At 31.3% G+C, this 25,774-nt stretch overlaps 1 protein-coding gene across 7 annotated transcripts; it reads left to right on the top strand.

Moving 5' to 3' along the window:
* The first annotated feature begins 1,644 nt into the window (after nucleotides 1-1,644).
* Nucleotides 1,645-24,554, top strand: LOC124829347 (alpha,alpha-trehalose-phosphate synthase [UDP-forming] 1-like). 7 transcript variants are annotated; one of them, XM_088108866.1, is made up of 19 exons: nucleotides 1,645-1,828; nucleotides 12,724-12,877; nucleotides 13,362-13,808; nucleotides 14,016-14,113; nucleotides 14,230-14,618; nucleotides 15,299-15,413; nucleotides 15,601-15,702; nucleotides 16,042-16,192; nucleotides 17,242-17,330; nucleotides 18,844-18,892; nucleotides 19,897-19,997; nucleotides 20,486-20,673; nucleotides 21,107-21,224; nucleotides 22,150-22,317; nucleotides 22,387-22,509; nucleotides 22,591-22,678; nucleotides 22,761-22,891; nucleotides 22,982-23,080; nucleotides 23,955-24,554. In XM_088108866.1, exons 3-19 carry the CDS (start codon nucleotides 13,403-13,405, stop codon nucleotides 24,354-24,356), a joined length of 2,817 nt encoding a protein of 938 aa, XP_087964992.1. In that variant the 5' UTR covers nucleotides 1,645-1,828; nucleotides 12,724-12,877; nucleotides 13,362-13,402; the 3' UTR covers nucleotides 24,357-24,554. The 7 variants fall into 7 exon arrangements, with proteins under 7 accessions (XP_087964992.1, XP_087964993.1, XP_087964997.1 ...); XM_088108871.1 differs by lacking the exon at nucleotides 12,724-12,877 and having other exon boundaries at nucleotides 1,648-1,828; nucleotides 13,362-13,448; nucleotides 13,650-13,808; XM_088108870.1 differs by lacking the exon at nucleotides 1,645-1,828 and having other exon boundaries at nucleotides 12,622-12,877; nucleotides 13,362-13,448; nucleotides 13,650-13,808.
* The last annotated feature ends 1,220 nt before the right edge of the window (nucleotides 24,555-25,774 follow it).

The following is a 25,774-nucleotide window of genomic DNA, read 5'->3' as shown; positions in this document are numbered from 1 at the left end:
ATCCTAGACTGGATGTGTTAGCACTCCTAGTCTAGAGTCACTAAATAACCACCTATTACCCTAGATTAGATGAGTATTTGTGTCATTCCTGGTACTAAGCAACCTGGCCTAGATTTCCTTAACACAATTGATTTCAAAAAATATTTTAATTCTCTTTAGAATTACAATCAAAGATTACTTACAAGTCGTTCAGATTATCACTCTCGTAGAGAGGATGTGATTACAATATAAAGCAGTCTAAACACTTGCATGGGTTTCTCTCTTTTTTTTTCTCTCTTTCTTACAATATAACCGTATGTTATAAAAGTTGTTTAATTTACCTATGAATTATAATTTATAGATAATATTCGTATGCAATTTACCATTTATAAACAAATTATAATAGGTAGGTAATATTGGGATGTAATTTTTAATTTACCCACGGATTACTATCCGTAAGTTATATGTGTATGTAATTTTGATTTATTTACAAATTTATATATGTATGTAATAATTAGTGGATAAATTATGATTTTTTTTTGTAGTGAATGATTATATTACCAAAATGTATCGAAATTTAACATTATTGAATTAAAATATTATATTTATTAATTTTTAGTTTAAAGATCTAATATAAAAGAATTTGTGAGAGAGACGAATTCTAATTTTAAAAAAAATTAAAGACTAATATATATATATAAATCATAAATTTATTTTCATTACATATCTAAAAGTAGATTAACTTAGTTTTAGGAGATTAATCATTTTCGCCAAATACAACTTTCACCATTTTTTATCACATTATTTCTCATCAAATAAAGATAAACTCACTTTCAATTTTCACATTTACCGAAATAAAGGATATATTATTCAATTTTAAGTTTTGATATTGATGATCCAGTTTTTCCCCACCGAATTAAATACACTTAAGTTTTGATATTGAAAAATCGTATTATAGTCTTGTCAACCAATGTTTAAATAAACACTTAAAGAAAGAAATATAAGAAAGAGATTCTAAAAATTAACTAATTAACAACTTAAAATAAAAATTAAAAGAAACTTTTACAAATTAATTTATGTATAACTTAAATTTCAAATTTTCTTTCTATTTTCTCTTCTACAAGTTTTTATGGAAAAACTAATCTTAATATATTGTTATTTTCCCATAACTAGAAGTTCATCTGTATAGTTTCTGTATGTATTTTGTGAAAGCTTAACGCGTGTTTGAAAAAATGCTGTAAGTGTGCCTATTCTTTCATTTCCACGTCAAAATATCACCGTAAAACAAACTAACATGTAATGGCTTTAGAAAATTCACGTCACGGTTAAATGTAAACAGTTTATAACACGTTATTATATTATACGTGCATTAAAAACAGAAAAATCATTATATTGTTTATCACACCTACACTTTTTATCATCATTTTCTTCATCTTTCTTGATTACTTTACTGTTTAATTTTTGAACTCGCTGTAACAATGAATTTGTGTTAAATATAAACTTGATTAAGAAAAAGGAAATTTAAACTTTTAAAATAATAATAAAAGAAGAGCAAAATTCCCTCCAATTGATTGGGTGGGTGAAAGCAGGGTTACTCTACTCTACTCCGCCCCCCACACCTCTCTGACCCGCCAAAAGGAATGCATTTGTGACGAATGACGATTCTATGTCTGCAAAATGCGCACTCTCTCTCTCTCCTTCTCCTTTTTTATATAAAACCCTTCCGTTTACCTCTTCCCTTTTCAGAAGAAACCTCAATTCTCTCTTCGCTTTCTCTCTCCGCAAATTGCTTAACCTCTTCAACGAAGAAGAAGAACAAGCATTCGTAGTAGAACTTCGCGTCATTCAGGTCAGATTCATCTCTCTCTCTTTTAACATGAATCTTGCTCTGTTATATGATTGCCAGGTGTTTGAATCGGATAGTTGATCCGATTAGGCGCCTGAGACTGTTGCGTTTCTTAATTTTCACGTTGTAATTTATTTATGACGATCTTGCTCTGGTATTCTCTGTGACTTGAACGAATTCAAAACGAGAAGTTTGTTTCTGTTTCGCTAACGAGAAAAACTTGAAAACAAAAATGAGAAAACGAAAACGAAAACTAAAACCACCTCATTTTGTTTGCGGTATCTCTGTTTTTTGCATGCGTTTTTTAGTTTGATTTTATTAGTGGAATGAAATGCAATTTTCATGCGTGCCGAATTTTATGCGAGAAATTTTAAGTTTGTTGTTTAGGTAATTATTTTTCATTTTTTACAAACTTAATTCTCCCGTACATTAGAATCACTTCATAGTTAGCAGATATATTCCAATGCAAAAGTAAACTCCTCGGTTTAAGGCATCGTTGACGCGTTATATAAGCCTTTGCGAAGTGAAGGGTGAACAATCCAGAACTAGTTATGGTCAAATTGCGTGGAATTGTTTATAGGAGCTTCTCCCGGTGGATATTTTGGTAGATATTGGAACAAGAGTACCAGAGGTGACATCGTGTTAGCGGGTTTGTGGTCCCCTAGGGTGTTTGTTAGTTTGTTTCTTTGGACTCGGAGCGTCTCCGAGAAAAATCGTCCACTTGGTTCTTGAAATGCCCTTTGCAACCTTGTAGTTTACGATGTGAAGTTTCTTTCTAGAGTGTTTTGGATTTCCTTTGTGTTTAAAGGTAGAGGATGGAATGGGAACTTTAAAAGAGAAAGGAAACATCGTATTATGATATCATAATGCGGAAAAGAAGCGGTAGAAATGAATCGGGGCCATGGCTTCTAGGCCTTTAAGTTAAAGATGACTCTTGTTTCTCTGTAGATCAAGCAGCACATGTGACTCACTCAGGTACCCATGTGGTAGCGTTTGTGGATGCCAGGAATGATGGACCCTGCAAAAGTTCAGGTTTCTTCCGTTTTCTACTAAGATAGATTAGCTAGAAATACTTTTCTCCCAAGGTACAACACCCGCCTTCCTGGTCAAATTATATATGTGCACTATGCATAATCTGCACATCTATTATTCGTGGTAATGGAATTGCTGTTTTTTTTTTTATATAGAAAATACTTATTATTAGTAGCTTGTCCGTGTTTCGGTAAAAGTTTTGAACATGTTTTAGAGAATTTCAATAGATGTTTCTTGGATTACAAGATAAAAGATGGAAAAAATTGTTGGTTGGCAGTAAAACTTTATTTACTTTCTTACCTGGGTTTAACTCCACTTAGTAACTTCAGCTTCACTTAACTAGAATGAGAATTCAACTTGGGTGATTACGGCTAGTATGAGACTAGTCATGCACAAAACACCCAATCGGGAAGGTTATGTCATACCAGCGGCTTCGCATCTTAGGAGAGAAAGCTATCGTTCGAGGGAAAGATATGCTAGACATCTTTATTCAATTGCAAATGACCTATGTGATTGCTACTAGAAGGTGTTTTAATTCCTCAAGGTCTATAGATTTTAGTTCCTCCCCTTCAGACTGTACTACGTAGAGACTAACTTTCCGTTTTTTCTTTTGCCTTTCACCGGTCTCAGTTTCGTACTTTTCTTTCTTTTCCTTACCCCCGTACCAAAAAGGCTGTTCCGTTTCATTTCATACACACACTTTAATAGGGCATTATGGTGAACCACACTATTGGAGAGAATAAAAATCTTGAGAGTCAATTATCCGATGGATCTTTTAGACCAGTACTGAGAGCAGAGGCACAAGCAAGTTGACTGCCACTGCCTCAGAAAAAAAAGTATAAACTGATGAATTAATATAGTATCTCTTGGTACAGGAGCTGCGGTGTGAGGTATTGCCTGTCGACTCATGAAAAGGACATGAGCTGGGTGTAACGATTAACAGTATATATACAAAATTTAATACAATTAAATTAACTGTAGTAATATCTTTATCCTTTTTAATAAAAAAGCATGTATGTCTTAGCACATAATTAACCAACGTAAAATTACATAATTAAAATAGTAAAAACATCAAATTTATTAAAAATAAAGTATGAAATTTTGTTAAATAGAAAAATTTGTGGGACAACAAATGAGGATATTCTACAACTAGCTAGGAAGAAAAAAAAAGATATTACTTTATCATGTATGTGGGTAGTTATATTTAATCACTCTAAACACCAGAACAATATTTTTTAGTTTTTTTTTTTTTATCAAAGTAGTCGTCCTTGTAATTTTTCTAAACTATTTTTCAACAATATTTTTACATATAACTAAAAACAATTAATATAAAACCTATTTACATTGAAAAAAAAAAGATTTGTTGACTTTTTCAAATTTTATTAATAAGTGTATAACAACATTAAATGATCATTGTTTTGGAAATAAATACATAATCTTTTCATAATTGGTTCGATCTAGTATGCTCCAATAGGGTTAAACATTTTTCCCTGCTGGAATCGAACTGGAGTATGAGCTAGACTCTTCTTGTCCAAAGTAGGCTTTACAGTAATTGGGTCCCACATTCACTTAATTTTTTGTCTAAAATTTTTGTTAATTATTCGTTTATTTTTAACATTTTATAATAACAAATTTTCTCATTTATAGGTTGTTCTTCGTTTTATATTAAGTATATTTTCTTTTGACATAAAAGAAGATAAAAAAAGAAAAATTCTACAATTTTTTCCTTTTTAGCAAATAAGAAAAGTATATTTCAACTTTCATTGTCAGCACCATATTTAAATTGGCATATTAATAATGATAATAATAATTTATTATTGAGAATTTTTATTTTTAATATTTATATATATTTTTTAATTATACTCTTTAAATAAGTTTTTAAATTAAAATAATTATTTTATCAATATTGTTTTTATGTGATTGTTTGTTTAAATTTAATAGTTTTTTAATTTAATTTTTTTTAAAACATAGTTATTTCTTAATTAAAAAATTACTTACAAAATAAAAAAAAAATACTTACAATAAAATTATAAAATATATTTATATTTAATTTTATAATAATAATAATAATTATTATTATTAATTTATTTTCTGGGTTCTATTTTTTAAAACTTTCAACTTATTTTTTTCCTAACTTAATTTCCTCTTTCTCTAATGGATTGTTTCAAATTCTTTTGATATTAAATCTAAATAACTTAAAGAATATCTTAAATTTAACTAAAAACATGAATTAAATAAATAAATTATATAAATAAATATGTATTGAAAATATATTAATATACAAATAACAATTTTTTTAACAACAGTTAAAGTTTAATTTGATAAACTAAAATAGATAAAAATGCATGATACATACAGCGTTAGTGTTTTCATTAATAATAATAATAATATTGGTTTTTAAAAAATGTGTGAATTTCTGATTTGTTATCGTAAGCATATTGAACTATTTGAGGATCGCATACTCATGAATATTCGGATATATTCAATGTTAGTCTATATCATGATAAAATAGAAGGGTAATGAAGGATCATATGAAAAGTAAGTTGATGGATTTAATGTGAGTTAAATTGTTAATTGATGAGTGTTATCTTGTATTCAATCTTTTTTTTTTTATCTCGTTTTCATTAATTTGTTTCTTAATCTGTGCTTTTTTCTATTACTTATTTATTATAATTTTTATTCTCTCTCCATCCCCATCACCTCAAAATGAGGAGGGACTCAATTATTTTCCTTATTTATTTGACTAATGAATTTGATAAATTAACATAGATCAGTTTGCTCCCTCATCATATATATATATATATATATATATATATATATATATATATATATATATATATATACCTTTCGTTTTGTTTTGCTATATCCCTTTTCTCTCTCTACTACATTACTTATCCTTCTGACTTCTCTAATATGCTCTTTTTTCTGCGCCACGGTCCTCTCTTTTTTCATCTCAATCCACCTCAAAATACAATATACATCTATCTCAGTAGGTTATCGATAAAGGAAGTAATTGCCTAAAACATTCCTAATCTCTTGTTACTTTTTTTTTTCTTACCGCACCATATACTATCTGTGGAATCTACATTCCACTTCTCTCTTTTTCTTGAGGTGTCTACTAGCCAGGGAATATTTTTCTTTTCAAACAATAGAAAGGAAGAACTTTCTTTTTCTTGGTCATCATATAGTGCAACTTTCTGCGTTCCTCTATTGTGCTTACAACTGTCATTTTACCTCAGGTGTTACGACTAATTATTCTCAGTATTTCTTAAGGAAGTCAAGCCAACTTTTCCTTAGGATGCTATTGCGTCCCTTTTCGTCAGCTCATTCTTTCTCATTTTATCTTAATTCCTGAAATTCTCTTTAGAAATCAGCAGTAAAAAAGCATGGCTGGGTTATTATCCAAAATATTAATGGGAATAGAACGGCTTTTTCATTCTGAAATGTCCTTTCCACGATAAAAGTGCACTTCTGTTAAGCTAGTTGAAGTGCTTTATACGGCTCTTACCAAAACTGGAAATGCTGAAACGGCTCGTTCGTTTCATTGTTGAAGAAAGATATCCCGTATAGTTTGGGTCTTGTCACATCCCTTCTATAATTGGGATACATATAGACATCTTAGTAGATATGTTTTTGTTATTTTGTGAGACATGCTACAATTGCAAGAGGGGATTCATTCAAGGATATTGATATTTTATTCGTGCATATAAACCGGTCAGAAATCTATTCAAGATTCTATGTTTTACACATTCCGAGTCGAACATTGGAAAAATCTAGTTGTGATTTGAAGTTGAGGGAAAAGTGTGTAAACAGGAAAAATATAGAAACTCTAAGATATATATATATATATATATATATATATATATATATGTATGTATGTATATATGTATATATATATATATATATATATATATATATGTGTGTGTGTGTGTGTGTGTGTGTGTGTATATATATATATAATAAGAAGAAGAAAGATACGTAGACAAGTCTTTGTTTGGATTGAGTACTGAGAGTTACAACTAACAGAAAATAACTACGATAGCATTATCTAAATCTTAAAAGATAGGGATGATTATTGGATCACAAATAACATACCTGAAATCTAATCTATATAACTAGACTCAAACAAACACCTCAACATCCTCTCTTAAAGTGAAAACCATGAACTCAATTTACATTTGAATCAAAACAAGCTCTTAATAGACCATAAGCTTCACAAATCAAGTTTTAATGACTTGGTTATTTTATGTGCAACTTGTTCGTGGGTATGAAATTGGATCAATTTTCTTCCGTCCCTTGTGAGCTTCAAACGAAAATAAAATGACATTTATATGTTTATTACAAACATGAAGAACAAGATTCTCTAAGAGCTTAATAGCTAAACAATTGTCATAGAAAATCATGGCGTCATTATTGTGAGCATGATTAGAAAATATACTAAAATTCTACCTATGAGTGTTATCATTATCATGGTATCTTAAAGAAGTTTTGATAAATCAACCATTGAGTGTTATCATTATCATAAGCTTGGACACTTTTAATATGAATGCCAATAAACGAATTAAATTCAGCAAGTTATGTCGTGGTGATGAAGAATTATTCTTGATGGCATGTGAAGGATGAAGTAGTTATAGCAAGGAAAGAATTGTAGGTTTGAGCCTCTGGATGCATCAATCACATGTTGCAATCAAGAGTGATCTTGATGAAAGCTTCCGAAAATGTGACTTTGGGCGACAATTTAAGCATGACTGTAATGAAAAAGGGCATTGTTTGAATGAAGTAAACGGTACCACACTAATCCTTACAAATATATTCTATATTCCAAAATTAAGAAACAACTTATTAGCATTGGTGAGCTAGTTAAGAATGGATTTGAGATTCCTATACAACAAGGAGCATGTAAAATTTACTATCTTGAAAAGGGAATGTTAATATCCTTTGATCGGATGTTCAAATTTTTACAAAAACACAACTAAAGGAAGAAGCTTGTTGGGGAACTCGTTGACACTGCACATCTGATCTAAGCTTTACGAGTCTAAACAAACTTCAATATCCTTGACCTGATTTGAACAGAAGATTAAAACATGTTTTCTTCTTTAAATAAATTTATTTCATACTTTTACGAAATAGAAATTTTAAAAAAAAAAATTTAACGGTAAGATTTGAGCATCTGAATATTTTTTATTCCGACGGGATTTTTCTCTTTAGAAAAGAAAGTATATTTGATTCATCATCCCAAAGTCAATATCCATCTGAACATCAAATTTTTCATATTTGGTGGATGTTAAAATAACATCACCCGTTAACATTAGCCCCATATTGGATTAGTCAGATTACGATCACACTAGGTATGATATCTCAGGCCATACTGTCGATGTCTTCTGTACGGAGCCATAAAATTTGTGGTACCTACCTCCTGCTCTGTATGTTCGACAAATCTATGGTTTATTGGAATTCTCTTGTCATCGTGTATTGCTTTTACGGGTGGCCATTCCTTTTAAGAGTTGGATCTCTCGTATCTGCCTGCAACAATTTAATAATGCGAACTCCCTTTGCCTTCACTTGGCAGAGAAAATTATAGGCTGCAAATCTTCTGTTAATAATTACTACTTTTGTCGTTTTTCCTTGGACCAACATGCAATTGGTTTATTATACATTTTTCATATTCCTTATCTTTTTAAATTTCTAACTTTATTTCTTTTTGTTTACTGTACAGTTCTAGTATTTTAGGACTAGGGTAAGTGTAAGACAAGGCTGCATTCAATATTAGAAACTAGACGGGCATGCATTTATAATAGAATGTAAAAAATAATATTTATATTTACAATAGAATATTTGAGTATTCTAATCTACTTAAACATATTTACGTACAATCATATTAGTAATTTAAATTTCACTGAATATCACTAGATTACCTAACCAAATTAACAAATAATAAAAAAGAACCTCTTCCCTCTTCATCCTTTCCCTCTCCATACCCCACCACCCTTAAACCCGTGACCCTACTCAATCTTGTGAACCAATCATCAACCTCCTAACCCTTCCAAACGGTTCCAGAATCTCCGCTTTGCTACCATCAGTGATGACTCCAGCGACAGGTTGCACAAGAAAAACAGCGGACGGTGTGTTCTGTTTCTCGTCACTCAGTTCGTGGAAGTGGTTGATGTTAGAACATTAACTAAAAATGGTTAATATACATATACATACACACACACACATATATATATATATATATATATATATATAGAGAGAGAGAGAGAGAGAGAGAGAACATAAACATCTTACTATTTTAGGTTGAAAGTAATGTTGTAATGTTTGATTCGTTTATGAATCATAATTAGTATCGAAAAGTGCTTTCTCTTTTAAAAAAAATAAGAATAGTTCATCCTAAAGAAGACTCGGATGAAAATAATATACAATAGGTAATGAATTCTAAAATTTAGAAGTTGATTATCATCAGAATTCTCTTGTTTTAGAGAATGGTATTTTAGTGTAGAGAAACTAAAACATAAAAAAAATTATTACAAATTCAAAATAAACTGAAAGTTTTATATTGAATAAAAATAAATGAAACAATTAATATATATTATATACAAGTAAAAGATATATAAACATATTATTTATCTTAAGATTTTAAGATAAAAATGATGTCCTTATTTCTCATATTAATTTCATAACTCATTTATACCGAGTCTCGCCTGTCGTATCTCGAAAAACCCTCAGTTGACGCGGATGATTCCACTTTCACCTTTCAGCTGGTATCCTTCAAAGGCGCGTCTAAGGAAACGCCATCTCGGGGGAGCAATATGATGATATTCCTACCCGGTTCATATCATCAATCTGTTGGGCACTGAACAAGAAGGCGACTTTCCCATCCTCAGCTTCACTCATGTAAATACCTCCTTGGACTAACACAAAAAAGTCCAAGGGAGAGTCCTCCCATACCTTCCCTTTCTTCTGCAAAATCTGCGGGGAAACCAAACCTGCCAACCACTTTTTCTCTAATTATGGTTTCCAATTGTACTTCAACCATTGCATGGATCCCTATGTCCAATGGAAGCTGAAATAAAATGTAGTCATACCCTTCTGCGGACACTTTTTGTGGTGTTTGCGATGCTTGACTTGGTTATAGAAATGGAGATATTTTAACACTATTATATTTATATAATTCCATTTTAATACCTCTAATAAATATTATTATTTTATTTTAAAATGATTTTATATATTTTTATTAGTTAAAAATAATAATTGAAAAGAAATAAATGTCAAATGATATATTTTTTTAAATATATAGAGAATCACTTACTAAATTTAAGACTCTTAATTTTAAATAAAATTTAAATTATTTTTATGTTAAAAGTAATTTAAAGAAAGTATTATAAGATTTTTATATTAAAGATAAAACAAATACAAAATCCTACGAATATTTACAAATATCAAATTAAAACTCTATGTTATAACCAGACCAAATTCAGTTGAAGCTAATTCAATATCAACCATCATATTTGGAATATTAGTTGGAGATAAAAATCTATATTGACGGATGTTAGGTACCAGTGGTGAATTTTATTATTATTTTGGTTTTATTATTAATGGCGTAACATTTTTAATTTATAATATTATTTTGTTAAAATAACAAAATTAATACACTTGTTTTTGCTGGTTTCTTTACTCCAAAAGATTTGGGCATAGTGAGAAAAGGATTTGCAGTATTTTCTCTGTTTAATATATAAAACTATCCTCATTGGAAACATATAGTTTGCCTTTTTTATAATTTTTTTAAAGTGTAAATTTCTAAAGAAACAGTATTACTTTATCAAATTAACATTTTATATACAGTAAGTTTATTAACTATATAATAACCATTTTCAAAATGTGTGACTATTAATAATGTAAAAAAGTTTTTCCTAATAATGCTTGCTAACTTCACATACTTCTCTAGATTAAGTTTGTTAGGTTATTGATTTTCTTTACGTATTTATTGTATAAAAGATGTTTAATATGTTTTTTTTTCTCAAGTTACTTACTATTGTATTTTGTCCTTAATTTAAAATATGTATTAATTTTTTTCTTTAATTTTATAAAAAATGTAATATATCTTCGAAAACAAATTATTTTAGATTCTCTCTGTTTTTTTTTTCTTATAACTTTCTATCTCTCTTTATTAATTCTCTTTTTTATGGTGGCGAGAACGGTTCTCGTAGTACTTATGGAGGCTGGTGAAGGTTTAGAAGATGCCGTAAGGGGCCGGGGTGGGATGACCCTGTAGACCAATTTTTATTTTTATTTCTTTAACTTTCCAACTACTTCCCCAAAAACTAGTTCTCTTAGAAATCGACTCCAAACGCCAAATAGTTTATTATTAAACCTTAAATCCCCATCCTTAAACATGGACCAAAATTGTGAGAATAGTTCGTGACGGACGACTGTGATCCAAATAAACACATCTTTAGGGTGTGGTTGAGGATGCTTGAAACGACTTTAAAACCCTCACAAACATAGTTCTAGGAGGAAGTTCCCCATAACCGCCACTACCAAACTCATCATCTCAAACTGACTTCTTGGTTTCTAACCACAAGAAAGAGTTGCAATAATGAAAAATAGTTGAAATGAGGAGAGAGTTTTAAAATGGAAGATATTCTAATATCATTATCCAATATCATTAGTTGTTGAAAACCTTTTGCATTCTTTTAAAAAATTGAGGTACAAAATTGATGCATATTTTAAAACATAGATTTTAATAAATATTTAACTTAAAAAGAAACCTTCATTGATACATGTTCATCATTCTAAATAAATGGTTCTATTTTTTAACATATATAGAAATAAGTTTATTCTTATAAAATGAAGAGTCTATTTTAAAAAACTAAAATATAATAATTATTAATTGCAAAATTAATGAAAGTTATGACCTAAAAGTGATTACCTCCTTAAATAAAACTAGTGACTAAAGCATACTTTAAGTTACATTACCAGAGAGTATTAGTGAATAGATAATTTATTATTCTTATCACACATTTTAACTAACTAAATATATAGAAAAACAATTATACTAACTAGATAAATTATTTTATATAGAATGACTACTTTAGTTTGATTTATCTAAAATGAGTGCAAACATATCTACAACACGTATAACACGTAGGAGTGCTCAATTTTTTTATGATGATAAAAATAATAAAATTATTATTATTATTATCATTATTATTATTATTATAAAATTAAAGTAAATAATTTTATTTTAAAAATTAGTTTTATACTTAAAAATCGTTAAGTTTTAAAAAAGTTTAAAATCAAATAAAAAGATTAAATTTAAATAAATAGTTAAAATTGATAAAATAATTATTTTAATTTTAAAATATTTTTTATGGTGAACGCTCCTGTGACTTTGAGAGTTGGGAGGCATGGGTTGGTTCTGGAATGATTTTCAGATTAACTTATCGAATTTTTCTATGTAAATGTTTTCATTTGCTTCCAAACTCATTTCATAAAATTTATTTTTTATGATAATTACATAAATAATAAATTTTATTAAGATAAATTTTGTATAGTTGTAATATCACATAAAAACTCAAATTTTCAAAATTAATTTATATGTTATTTATATACTTTAAAATTATATACGTAATATTGAGATATACGGTATATGGGTTAATTTATCTATTTTAAGGAGTAAAATATTTTCTTTCTGTTTTCAACACAATCTTGGGTGTCACCTGCATGGCAGTAAGGTTATATGTGCCTTATAAAGCCAACACGAGGATTCTACGGCTTTCTCTCTCTCTCTCTCTCTCTCTCTCTCTCTCTTTTTCTTTTTTTGTTGTTTTCTTTTCTCACTGATAATTCTTTACCATTTGATTCTGCAGATTGCCCACTCCCTACGTACCCACATTATCTGACTTTAACCCTTTCCCCTAACCCAGCTGGAAAATTGACTCATTAAGCCAGACGTCTTTGTTTGCTTTCAGCGTCCGCTGATTTCCGAGGCGTTTCCTGAGCTGGCCGTTTGAACTCGTTTCTGTAATTTTCACTATTCTATTACTTGCTAAGTTCTCTCATCAGATGGACAGCTCTTACTTCTTGAGTATTTCCAATATACCATCCGTGCAATATATTTGTTTTTTTTTATATATAAAAACTACCCGGTATTTCGACTGCCTCCTCTGTTTCCATTGCTCAGCCTTGTGTGTATTCCGTTTCCATGAATGTATCAAGCCCAGAGATGCGGGTATTCCATTTGCATAAATAAGCTAACCAATGTGAAATTTCCAACTTATATGACCACCCTGTTCACACCTTTTTGCTGCCTTCTGTAATTTCGTGAATACTGTTTTCTCCTTATGGCCTATATTTCATTTTAGTTTTCATTATTAGAACATTTTCATTTGGCACTGGAACAACTGCTGTATTTAAATGTTTAATTTCTTTCACTTCTGTTATAATCTATTTTGATAGAGGCTGAATTGGGGATGTTTCGTAATTTTTGTTTGCAAACGAAATGCAGGTAGGAAGGTTTACTACATAATAAATTGATATTCAACGTCAATGGTTGGATTCCAGAGTGACCATAAGCCCGGGAACAAGTACAATGGTAATTCTAATATTATTCCGGATCGTGTTGAACGTCTTATGAGACGAAGAGAGCTTTTTAAAAGCAGCAAGGCATCTCTTTTGAATGAGGCTCCTGATAGTAATAATAATAATAATAATGTGATTACTGAATATTTTGAGCATGACCCGCGCTTAAGGGAAGATAATAACTCTGCTGCTTCCTATGAACGATTACTGGAAGGAGTGGCAGCGGCAGTGCGGGGCGAGAGGGAGGATGGGAAACCTTTCAAACAAAGGCTTTTGGTAGTGGCCAATAGGCTGCCAGTCTCGGCAATTAGGAAAGGCGAGGATTCGTGGTCCTTGGAGATAAGTGCTGGTGGCCTGGTGAGCGCTCTGTTAGGTATGTGGAGTGGTTGTTCCTTTTCTTTACCCTTTTAGTTTATCATATTTCAAGGTCTACTGTGTCTGCTCTGAAAATTTTCATATGATTTAAACTGTAGTTGGATTTAGAAAGTGGGTTACAAAGTATGCAATTCTTATATTTTGGCGATGAACTTGGTCCACTAATTTACAAGGAATAGTCTAACACCACAAGTTCTTTACAAAGGTGTGAAGGCTTTGGAGGCAAGGTGGATAGGTTGGGCTGGAGTCAATGTGCCAGATGAGATTGGACAAAAAGCACTTACTAAAGCTTTGGCTGAAAAGGTACAATAGTTTCTCCATTACGCTGTTTGGAACCATTTTGGCATTTACATTTATGCTTTTCATCAATAAATTCTAATATTTTAAATTTAATCTTTCTCTTGTTACCTGTGGTGCAGAGGTGTATCCCAGTATTTCTTGATGAAGAGATTGTTCATCAATATTATAATGGCTATTGTAACAATATTCTCTGGCCCCTTTTTCATTACCTTGGACTTCCACAAGAAGACCGCCTTGCTACCACACGTAGTTTCCAATCTCAATTTGAAGCATACCAGAAGGCAAATCAAATGTTTGCCGATGTTGTAAACAAGCACTATGAAGAGGGTGATGTTGTTTGGTGCCATGATTACCATCTTATGTTTCTTCCACAATGCTTAAAGAATTATAACCCCAAAATGAAAGTTGGCTGGTTTCTTCATACCCCATTTCCATCTTCTGAGATTCACAGGACATTGCCTTCTCGTTCAGAGCTTCTGCATGCTGTTCTTGCAGCTGATTTGGTTGGGTAAATTGCAATTTACTCTTCATAATAGTTAAGAATGTATTTGTCAATAAGTATGAAATGTTTACCTGTACTGAATTCACGGTTAGGACAAGATAAATCACTCGTTATGCATATGGGCTAGCTGTCAACCATCCGACTTGAGAATTTATTTTGGGGACCAACTTCAATTGATAGAAAATCAAGTTTCTTTGAACATGCTTAGGTTAGGACCATGTTACATTTTGGGAACATGAAAAAAATTCAAACCCGTAATTATGCTTCATAAAATTATTACGAATAATTTATAAAATACTTACAGTAAAACAGAATTTCATTTAAGCTAACATTTTAAAACAGTTTATGCTTATTCAATCATTACAATCCTTCTAAGATCTGACCTTGTCTCCAGTCAGTTTCTATAAAATTGAAACAGGAGCTTCCAAGAGCCATGGAGATACATTCAGCATTGTTTCATTATTAGTTTCCTTTGAGTAATCAACCGGACTAAATAATAATTGCAGTCAAAATAATAATAATGTGTGTGTGTGTGTGTTTAGTTTGACAGGTTCCAATATTTCCACTTTAGTTTGACATTCTTTCTTCATGCATTAAACTTTGTGGTTCTTTTTAAGTTTATTCATTTTCATTTTATTATGTTGCAACTTCTTTTAACATGGATAAGTTTAATTTTTATTGACTAGTTTTCACACCTACGACTATGCACGACATTTTGTCAGTGCATGTACCCGCATACTTGGACTTGAGGGAACGCCTGAAGGGGTTGAGAATCAAGGGAAGCTGACTCGAGTAGCAGCAGTATGTTTGCACAGAATTCTTCCTTAATACCTATGCTTCATATGTACATTTAAAATTGTGTAATAAAATTTACACTACAAACTTTCATAAAACATTTTGATTGAAACTATTCTTCATTAGCTTTAACCAATTGCATACTAAACTTGAAAATTTGATCTATTTTTTTTTCTTTTGCCCTGTTTGTCAGTTTCCAATAGGTATAGACTCAGAACGATTCAAACGTGCACTTGACCTTCCTCAAGTGAAGGGTCACATAAAAGAATTACAAGAGAGATTTAAAGGGAGAAAGGTGCATCTCTCACTTTTTAGTAACTGCCTTTCTTAGTCATATTGTATTATACATGTTGATCCTATTAATTGACGATGACTCTGATTTGTAATTTCTTTTTCTATTATAAATTACAGATTATATAGAGTAATCAAAGTTTAGGACAAATTAAATACTATGAAATTATAGATATGGAGTTCCGTGATGCTTTGCACAGTAGTAAATTTTTTTCCTTCGAAATAAATTAGATAAGAAAAAACAGAAAAATACACCTAGGGGGTTATATATTAGTGCCAAGTGCCTACTTTAACTTGGTTCCTTATCATTTGACTACTACTAAACCATTTCATGGCTTGACAGGTAATGTTAGGTGTTGATCGTCTTGATATGATCAAAGGAATCCCTCAAAAAATTCTGGCATTTGAAAAATTTTTGGAAGAGAGTCCTGATTGGCGTGATAAAGTTGTTCTGCTTCAAATTGCCGTGCCAACAAGGACAGATGTTCCTGAGTGTATGACACTTAAATTATTTCATTTATATATATATATATATATATATATATATATATATATATATATATATATATATATATGTTTGAAGAATTGGATGATCAAAAGGACAATCTAGTGTTTGTTGTTCCTTCGTAGTTTATATTATGATCTGATATTTATTGGAGGAAACAATTTCTTCTACACAAATGGAAAAAAGAAAAAGAAAATAAAAAGAAACAAATCGTTTGAATTTTCTTGTATTGTACAATAGTATATATGCTTCGTGACTTACATATTGTATTTTCACATTCATTTTTAAATATTTTTATCAATGAGAAATTGTTGAAATGAAAATTGGACACACATAATATTTGTGTGCTGACAACAATAATTATGCCATTTCATTTACTCTACATTCTATATATTTTGTGATTTTTAGTTGTGTGATTGCCCAAGTTCTGTTAGGCTGTAATGTTGGTGTTAATTGTTTATTAGGTAGCTATACTTTAAGATGGGATAGTTTTATGAGGTGTGCAAACCTGCAGGAAGTTAAAGAATCACTTTGTTGCTTCAAGAGTTTTGAAGGAGAAAAGTTATTGTTACGGGGACACCTGTGGGGTTGAATTATTGTTCTTTCACCATCGTCTATAAACTGATGATTCTAGTAAAAAATACAACAATTTGTGTTATCAATTCCCATCCAACATTTGGGGTGTTTAGTTGTACAGTTTTCTACCCTTGTTTTGATAGCATGTGTTCAACACTTGCTCTCTTAAAGTCTTAAGCTATGTTTGGTGGTGGAAAGGATCAAACTCTTGACCACTTGGTCATAAAGGTCATTTACCATGCTAAAGATTAAGGCGCCTAAAAGCTTAAGCTATTAGGTAGAGCTTTAAACTGGTTTTGTATTCCATATAGTTTGGGATAGTTTTGCTCTAGGAATATGCTTAGCTGGTGAATGCAACTTTACAAAAATATTAAGCAGTTTAGGTGGAAGACTGAGAAAGTTTTATATCTTCAACAACCATCATTTGACCATAATGTTTTTTATATTCTTGCATATGAACAGATCAAAAGCTTACAAGCCAGGTCCATGAAATTGTTGGTCGCATCAATGGCAGATTTGGAACACTTGCTACCGTTCCCATACATCACCTGGTGCGTTTTTAATACAACGGTCATATGATGATTCGTTAAAAATATGCTGATACAATGTCCAACACAATGAAAGATTCATTTCTTCTGTGAATATATCTTGTTAGATTTTCTATTTGAACATATAAACTGTGACAAACAAACCTTTATTGAATTCACATAAATAGGAAAACTGAAAATGAGTAAAAATGAATTTCATGTTGGTCTGAAGATCTTAGGTATATGTCAAATCCTCTGTTGATTAGTGCAACTGTATTAATTCAACTGAGTGAAAAGTGCAAATGTCAAAATTCTACTTTGGGAACTTTTATCCAATAACAGCCAAAAACATAATTCAATTTATCAATTTTACCTTTATTCTATCTGTCTTGTACGTGTATCTGTAGTTTTGTACTAGACACGTTGCATAGGTGCTCCTTTTAATATTATTTTGAACAATCACGGTAACGGGGGCAAACATGTTTTAGTTAAAGTATTTAATTTTCCTTCATTTGTTCTTATTATAATGAAAACATATTAATGTATTTTTACACTAGTTTTTGTGTATGTAAATATACTTTTATCCTAAATTAGTCACAAATAGGAATTATGTATCATTGTATTATCTTGGTTACTACGCTTGCCACCATTTCTTTGCACACAAGAAGAATGGTATCTTTTCAGATTTGGATATGGTATATATGTACTGAAAACAAATGTGGTGCTTAATTTTCAAGGGTATAACATGGGAAATTAGTCCAAGTGGGTTGATAATCAGCTATAGACAACAGGACTGATTGCAAAGTTGTCCTTTTCTCTCTATTGAATAAAAATTTGACTTCAATTAAATTAAAAATTTTGTTGGACTTTACACAGTTGATGTGTGAACCTAACAAGGACCAAGGATAGAGGTTTAGTTCACAGTAAAGGTTGTAAACTTGCTCAAGCTTGTTCTTGTATTTAAAAGATCCAAATTTTAAGCTTAGGCATGACTTGTTCGAGTATGAAGTTTGAGTTTCACTTCGTTTGGTTTGTTTTTGCTTTTTGATTATTTTTTAAGTTTATTAGTTATATATTTAGCAGACAATTTTATGCCAGTCTATAAGATAAGAGAGCAAAAGACTCAGTGAATATTTAGATTTAGAAAAGTAGTAGATATTAATAAATAAGATTATAATTCACTAAATAGAAATATAATTTACCAAGTACACAATATATAACTTATCTAAAATTACAGTTTTTGAAGTTTAATATGTAGACAGGGAGAAAACTTTTAATGGTAAGCTTGAATTTACATTTTACTTTGTTAAACAAACAAGTTTGATTTATCATTTAACAAGTCAAACTCATAAGTCCTGGAAATTCAATTGATTTACACCCACATTCACAGCTATGTACCTTTATTGTTAGATAAGTCATGACATAAGATGTAAATGAAATTTGACCTTTTTTACTCTTATTCTGATGATCAATACATCTCATATTAATTATTTTCACATTAAAATGCTACAGCTTAATGAATTTGCTATGCTTGCAGGATTGCTCTCTTGATTTTCATAAACTATGTGCTTTGTACGCTGTTACGGGTACACTTTATCTGCTTTAAGATTTATTTTCTTATTTGCCAAAGTCCATGGATTAGCTTCTGATCTCAAGCCTTTAATCAATTGTCAGCATGTGTTATTACGATAGCTTTTCATACTTTTGTAATTTCATACTAGTTTATCTGAAATAGAAAGTGATAGTTTCAGTTTGGACATGATAATTATTGTCATGTATTGGATATCACCTTTCTTCTAAAGCTCTTCATTGCAAATGTTATTTAAATGTATAAAGCGTTAGAAACTGCTTAAGAATGTGTTAGGATATAAGGAATAGGAGAAATTTATCATGATTTTTAGAAAATTAATGCGTTATTTAGTTGGTTATATATAAATAGGGGTAGAAAGATAGGAGAGCTGTAGACTTCTTGTTATTGTAAAGGTTTTCCCCTTTTGAACATCTGACTTCCCAATAGTGTGAAATGAAGTTTGGCTTAAAATATTTGATAGATTTCTTGGAACAATAAATCTAGGACTCACACCAGAAAACACCAAACACACACAGAGAACACTGAAACAGTCTTGTATTATTATTCTTGAAGACAAAGGAATACAAACACAAACACTTCCAAGGGAGCCCTCTCCCTTCACTCAGGAATACAATGGTCCTGTCACTAAGCTACAACAAAAACATGCCTGCCCCCAGACATCCCCTTCCCCTTTTAAAGCTAACCCCTACCGAAATAGACACCCAACCTGCCTCCTAACGGCTCCTAACAGACCCCCCAACGATTATGTCTTATTTTTAACTCCTTTCCTCCTTTCATAAACTTTCCAAGTCCTATCAATATTACATTTTGGGACTACATATATTGGGAAAAGATGAAAGTACGCCACCAAATATGTCTAGAGCACTGGCCTACTTATTATATATTTACCTAAATTGTTAGTTGTCATTGAAGGACCAAGGGTTATTTGCTGATGATATTCACTTTTTTTATTTAAATTTTCTGCTAATATTGTGTTTATACTGCCTGTCTCTTACCCAGATGTAGCACTTGTCACCTCTTTAAGGGATGGAATGAATCTTGTAAGTTACGAATTTGTGGCTTGCCAAGATAAAAAGAAAGGGGTTCTCATTCTCAGCGAAGTAACTACTAGAACTTTATCGTGTATTTGTCATTTCTTTAAATTTATCAATGCGTACTCTATGTTAATGTTGAATAATTAATAAAGAATTGATTAAAAAATTAGTAGTTGGAACTTTCTCGTACAGTCTACGTCTTTAGGTAATTGTACCTGTTAGAAAATGAGTCGAAGTAAGTTAAATCCATAGCAATTGAACAAATCCCCTCCCTTATAAACCTATTAGTATTTTAAAAATCTGGTCTTAAATTCGTACTAGTGCTCTCTGCTCTTAAACTTTTACAATTTATAGTTTGGACAAATTAGATACAAAGTTTCATCTCTTATTCCTGTAAAGATTATAGGTCTCTATTTATAGAGGGCTCTCAATGCCTCTCATTTATTGTTTTTAAACGTAGCTTTTGCGTATATTTGTTTCTTTTAACTCGATATCTATGTTAAGCTGGATGTTAAAGTATTCTCTTGATCTAACATTTGGTATTCTCTGTGTAGTTTGCTGGTGCTGCACAGTCACTTGGCGCTGGGGCAATTCTGGTCAACCCTTGGAACATCACGGAAGTTGCTGCTGCAATTGCCAAGGCTCTGAATATGAAATCAGAAGAACGAGAGAAGAGACATAAGCATAACTTTAAACATGTAACAACCCACACTGCTCAGGAATGGGCAGAAACTTTTGTGAGGTATAAATGTAGATAGAGTATTCACGATATCTATCTGGTCTTATAAATCAGAACTTTGTGATTTCCAATGAGGGTGGTGGAGAGCACAATCAACCAAAATAAAGAAAGATTGTCAATTAGTATAATCATACAAAGGATAAGGAACGCTGTACAAACAAATGGATTTAATAATCTTCCTTTATTTTGGTTGATTGTGCTCTGCCTCTTTTTCTTTAGTCTGCTCTTCTATCTCTTAAAACATCCTGTACTGCTTTTCTTAAAGAAATAAATAAAACATTGATTTTATTTTCTTGATTTTCCTAATTAATTATACTTCTAGGTTATTTACTATTGATGCTGTAATTTTAGGAGTAGGAGAAAGATGTAAAGATACCTAATTGTTTAGAACTAGATTCCCAATACCGCAGTAATCCTGACATTTTGAATTTTGCAGTGAACTAAATGATACTATTGATGAGGCACAATTAAGGACCAAACAAGTTCCACCAAGGCTCCCAACGGAGATTGCAGTTGAGCGTTATTTGCAGTCAAATAATCGGTTGATTATTTTGGTACGCTGTCTTATCATGAATCTTATGACTTCTTTGAATACTGATCTTTATGGTCCCTTACAAACCTTTATGTTATGTCCAAATATTATAATGTTCCGTTTTAGCTACTTTGGAAAAACAAAAACACTTGGTAGTTTTTTAGATGATGGTTCAGATTTGGTGAAAATGAAACAGACTTAGTTCATAGAGGAAAACAAGGAAGACTGTAATGGACGCCAGATCTAAAGTGTTTACTGGAATGAGTCATCTGTTGGAATGGGGAAAATTACAAGTAATTACTATTTTCTCACGACATTAACAAACTGTATGTTCTTTTTCAGTCTTTTGAACCAAAGCAAACTCAATCTGGGATAAGATGAGCAAATATTAAAAATAACTCCATTGTAAAATGTGGACGTATTTAGCTTGAAGATAACAAAATTTATTAGACATTCAACAGTTTTATCACTTTTGGAAAGTCTAACGGGGAAATTTTCTAGAACCTGGCAGAATTTATGGCACGTTGCTATTATCTGAAAGATCATAATAGACTTGGCACGATGTGGTTGTTTGTGAAAAGATGAACAAAATTCCTAAACCTTAATAAGGGAAGATAGTCGTTGTAGTATTTCAATTAAATAATTTGTGAACAAATACATCATTATTGGCTGTAAAGTAGTCAAGGAATCAAGAGAAGTCAAGCGCTGATGTCGTTTTAACTGTATTTACGAAGGCCTGGTTAACCCAACTATGTGTGTGTTTATGTAGATACTTTCGGTAATGAATCTAATTCCAAAGTTGTGTTTCCTTTATTGTGTGAAACCCCTGAATAAAACTTATCCATTCAAATACTCCCATATCTTTTTGTGCTTCACTAATATTAAACCATGAATACTTTGTCATAATTTTTAACACTTTCCCTTCGTTTTGGTAATACGAACTGTAGGGTTTCAATGGAACTCTAACTGTACCAGTTGAGAGAAAAGGTGATCAGTATCAAGAAACGGAACTTACAGTGCATCCAGAACTGAAACAACCCTTGGCAGAACTTTGCAGTGACCCAAAGACCACAGTTGTTGTGCTTAGTGGAAGTGGTAGACCAGTTCTAGATCAAGTAATTCTTGGTACATTACTTTCTTCTTTATGAAATACTTGATCCAGTTTTAACTTATCGATAATACAGAACTTCAAAGAGTATGACATCTGGCTAGCAGCAGAGAATGGAATGTTTTTAAACCCTTCTAAGGGAGAATGGATGACAACAATGCCAGAGCAACTAAATATGGAATGGGTTGACAGTGTGAAGGTGCTTATTTGAAGTTTCAATCATTTTGATTGTCTTTCTTCTTCACAATATTGACTTACATTGATGGTCCTTTGCTTGCAGCATGTTTTTGACTACTTCACAGATAGAACACCTCGATCACATATTGAAGAAAGGGATGCTTCACTTGTATGGAGTTACAGACATTCAGGTGGTTGAATTCAGTTTTGGTAAACCAATTTTGTATTTTTCCCGCTATATTTCAAATTACTGATCCCATCACTGTGATATAGATGTTGAGTTTGGAAGACTGCAAGCAAGGGACATGCTGCAGCATCTCTGGACAGGGCCAATTTCTAATGCTTCAGTTGAAGTTGTTCAAGGGAGCCGGTCTGTTGAGGTGCGAGCTGCTAATGTTACTAAGGTAATGTCTTAATAATTTATGTTTCTCAATTGTTTTTCATCAGAAAATGTTTAGAATTAATATGTATGCACTTATTTTTCATTTAATCAGGGAGCAGCCATTGACCGTATTCTAGGGGAGATAGTCCACAGTAAATCCATGACAACACCAATTGATTATGTTTTGTGTATAGGACATTTTCTAACAAAGGTGAGTTAAATTTTAATTTGATCTCTGATATGTTGTGAATTACTTTTATTATGTTTGTTTATCTGCGTAGGGAGAAATTGTGTTTGTTTTAATGTCCTGTTGAGCGCTTTCATATGTGCTTTCATACGTGACAATTTTTAGTTGTTTGTTTCCATACCGTGTAAGTCTGGCCATCATATGAGAAAAAATGAGTAAATAAAAATGAGAAAAAAATACCACTATACCAAACAATGAAATTTTACTAATAAAACAAATTACATATCTTTCTCTCTCACCCAAAGAAAAAAACCAAATGCCAAGAAAACCTTTAAACAAAACTAATATTCTCTCTTGGATTTTTCTCTCAAATAATAACACTAGATAAAAAAGAGAATTTTGGGATGCCCAAAGAAGGAGCTTTAGCCCCCCTTTTTTAACAGGAGAAGGTCCCTTCATTGTTTTGCTAGACGTGGGATTTCTCCTTCTCAGGAAGATACTCCTTCTAATGCTCCTTTTCGTGGTATCACCATGAACTTTATGTAAATTATATTGACAACTCTCCATTGAGGAGTTTTGAACTCCATTATCAATTGTTTTCTGAGCTGCCTACGTTAAACCACTGTAAAATTCTTGTTGGTTGGGCTTTATTAACATGTAAAGCAGAGTGGTAAAGTCAAAATTATATATTTTTTTTCTATTAGAGATTGCAAGTGCACGTGTTTGGTATCGTCCACTCTTAGCTTATTCTTCCAGATGGAATTCCTGTTAAATCTATTAAAATGTACTGATGGTTTACCCGGAGTATTCTCGATCTAAAATGTTTTTTAATCTCTGTTGCTCCAATTTGTTTGGTTGATAGCATTGAGGCTACTGAATCTAACATTATCGGATGCAGCAGGATGAAGATATATATGCGTTTTTTGAGCCAGAGTTACCTTCTATTGGTGTGGGTCTTCCACGAAGTAAGGTAACAGAAGGAGTTAAGTTTCCTGCGGAGAGGATATCATCGTTGAAGATTCCAGCAAGTAAAAATGGAGCAGCAAAATCATCCCAAAATAAGGGACAACGTGTTGTGCCAAATTCTGAGAAGAAAACAAATAATCATGTGTGCCGTGCGCCACGTCGTCCAGCTCCTGAAAAGATCTCTTGGAATGTCCTTGACCTGAAGAAAGAGAATTACTTTTCTTGTGCTGTTGGAAGAACACAAACGAATGCTCGGTATACGCTTGGATCACCGGATGAAGTTGTTGCATTTCTGAAGGAACTAGTCAACTCATCTCCATACTCTTATGTCTGAGAGTTAAGAATTACATGCTTTTGCTCCCTAGGATACTTCCCATTCCAATCCTACTTCCTTCAATTGCTAATATTTCAAGTTAGAGAAAGTTGGCCATTTAGTCTCAATGTTTCTTGTTCATCATTGATCGGGCTTCATTTAGTCGAATTTCCTTTTCATTTTCACCCCTCCTAATAATATGCTAACTTTGCCTCCCAATCTTTTTACACTATACACTTCCCCTCATAATTTGTTAAATTTACACTCCAAATTTTCTAGATTTTCTAGAAAAGAAGTACCCAGAAATATATTTCCGCGGCGTTAAAAGTTGTGGATTCACATTCAAACAGAAAGTTAAGTAAACATTTAAAACAATCTAAATATGCTTTTTATTTATATAAAAAATACTTTAAAAAATTACCTTTGAATGGTAATTAAATTAACTATGATTTTGATAGAGTGAGACAAATTCAGTTGAACTTTCAGTAAAGTATAAAGTATAAATCATGAAATTGAGGTGTAAAAGACACTAGGCGTCTCAAGAAAATAGTAAAATTGGGACATATGAATCGAGGATAACTACCTCAAAATGTATATTCGAAAATATCCTACTACTGGAGGAAAATTAATTTTAGACGAATTTAAGCTTACTTCAAAGTATACTCAAAGAATATATAATTTTCTTGAGTAAAATCATTTTGATGAATTAAATGTAAATATTGAGGAAGCAGTCACTGAGAGGATGTAATTCAAAAGATAACGTTTCTCAGGGATTTATGATAATAAACATTCATGAATTCTAAATTTTTAGGCATGAAATGTTAACTTTCATCTTTTACATAGTAAACAGCATGTGTAAGCAACATTTTGGAAACCTGGAATATATTTGTAAGACATTCTTTTCTAAAAAAAGTTTCCAACAAAATGATTATCTATAGAATTATTTGTCTTGTAATGTATCTTGTCAACTTTCTATCCCTTCCCTTTTATTTGAGTATTTTTCATTTCTCTTTTTAAAGGGTTTAAACATTTATATCAAGTCACAATCAAATTGTAGTCTAAGTTGTTTCATTCTTAACGAGAAAGAGTTGTGCCTTAATTATAATTCATAGCTTTTGATCCAACTGTAAACATTCAGTACAACAATTGATATTAGTGTCAAGGTCACTAGTTTGATTTTCAATTCAACAATTGTTGAGTGGGACTTGAGGCTATCTTTTTAAACTCTTTGTCCGAACCTATTTCTAGAACAAATTCATGACCATTGACATCAAAGCTCATTAGAAATAATGAGTCTCAATGGCCCATAAATAGTAGTGAAAGATATGGATGGAGTATAGGAAGAAGCCATAGATGAATTTGAATAGTAAGTAAAGGATTTTTCAGAGAGTAAAAACACAAAGCTAACTAAAGCACATAAAGTTTGAGTGAATGTAAAA

Source organism: Vigna umbellata, chromosome 3 (genome assembly GCF_029865625.1).
Source record: "Vigna umbellata cultivar VRB3 chromosome 3, Vumbellata_1.0, whole genome shotgun sequence".
Classification (NCBI taxonomy): domain Eukaryota; kingdom Viridiplantae; phylum Streptophyta; class Magnoliopsida; order Fabales; family Fabaceae; genus Vigna; species Vigna umbellata.
Note: the sequence above shows the minus strand (reverse complement) of the source record. Positions and strands in the feature narration are given on the sequence as shown.